At 50.1% G+C, this 541-nt stretch overlaps 1 protein-coding gene across 1 annotated transcript in view; it reads right to left on the reverse strand.

Moving 5' to 3' along the window:
* ZNF385D (zinc finger protein 385D) overlaps positions 1–163 on the reverse strand; it is a 416,209-nt gene extending 416,046 nt beyond the window's left edge. The window contains exon 1 of the mRNA XM_031058889.1: positions 7–163. Within this exon, the coding sequence (XP_030914749.1) occupies positions 7–148 (142 nt within the window). The 5' untranslated portion in view covers positions 149–163. The remainder of the gene's footprint in view (positions 1–6) is intronic.
* Between the last annotated feature and the right edge of the window lie 378 nt (positions 164–541).

Raw genomic sequence — 541 nt, forward strand, 5'->3', positions numbered from 1 at the left:
GGTAACGGAATGTATTCCATCCGTCGGAGGCGGCGGCGATGCGCTCCTGGGATGAGAAGAATTCCGCGCTTGGGAAATGACAGCCCCCGGCACAAACCTCCTCCTGCCCGCCGGCAAGTCCTCCTACAGCACCTTCCCTGAAAAACATGTGTACGTTACCTCCTGCCATCAAAATCATTGGTTGTGCGCACTCCTGACTCCATACCGATGAGTAACTCAACCTGAGATTCCCACTTCCCACAAGACCATGTGTGGTGAGACAACAGCCTGCCTCCCTCCCTTCCTCACCTCCTCGGAGCACCCTCTTCTTCCTCGCTAGAGTCCTGGGGACTCCTCCGGCCATCGAGTTCCTCCCATGGCTTTGGCGAGGGGCCGCCAAAATTTCTGTAGAAGGATTATCGCAGTGCGAGAAACATAATGTGCATAACTTTTGTTTCCAATCTTAGTAATAAATGTGTTTGCATATCAAATTACAGTAGTGACTGCAGCAGCCCTGAAAAGTTATTCCATCGTTGATTTTTCATTTTTCATATTTTTCATA

This window comes from Geospiza fortis, unplaced genomic scaffold, assembly GCF_000277835.1.
Source record: "Geospiza fortis unplaced genomic scaffold, GeoFor_1.0 scaffold231, whole genome shotgun sequence".
Classification (NCBI taxonomy): Eukaryota; Metazoa; Chordata; class Aves; order Passeriformes; family Thraupidae; genus Geospiza; species Geospiza fortis.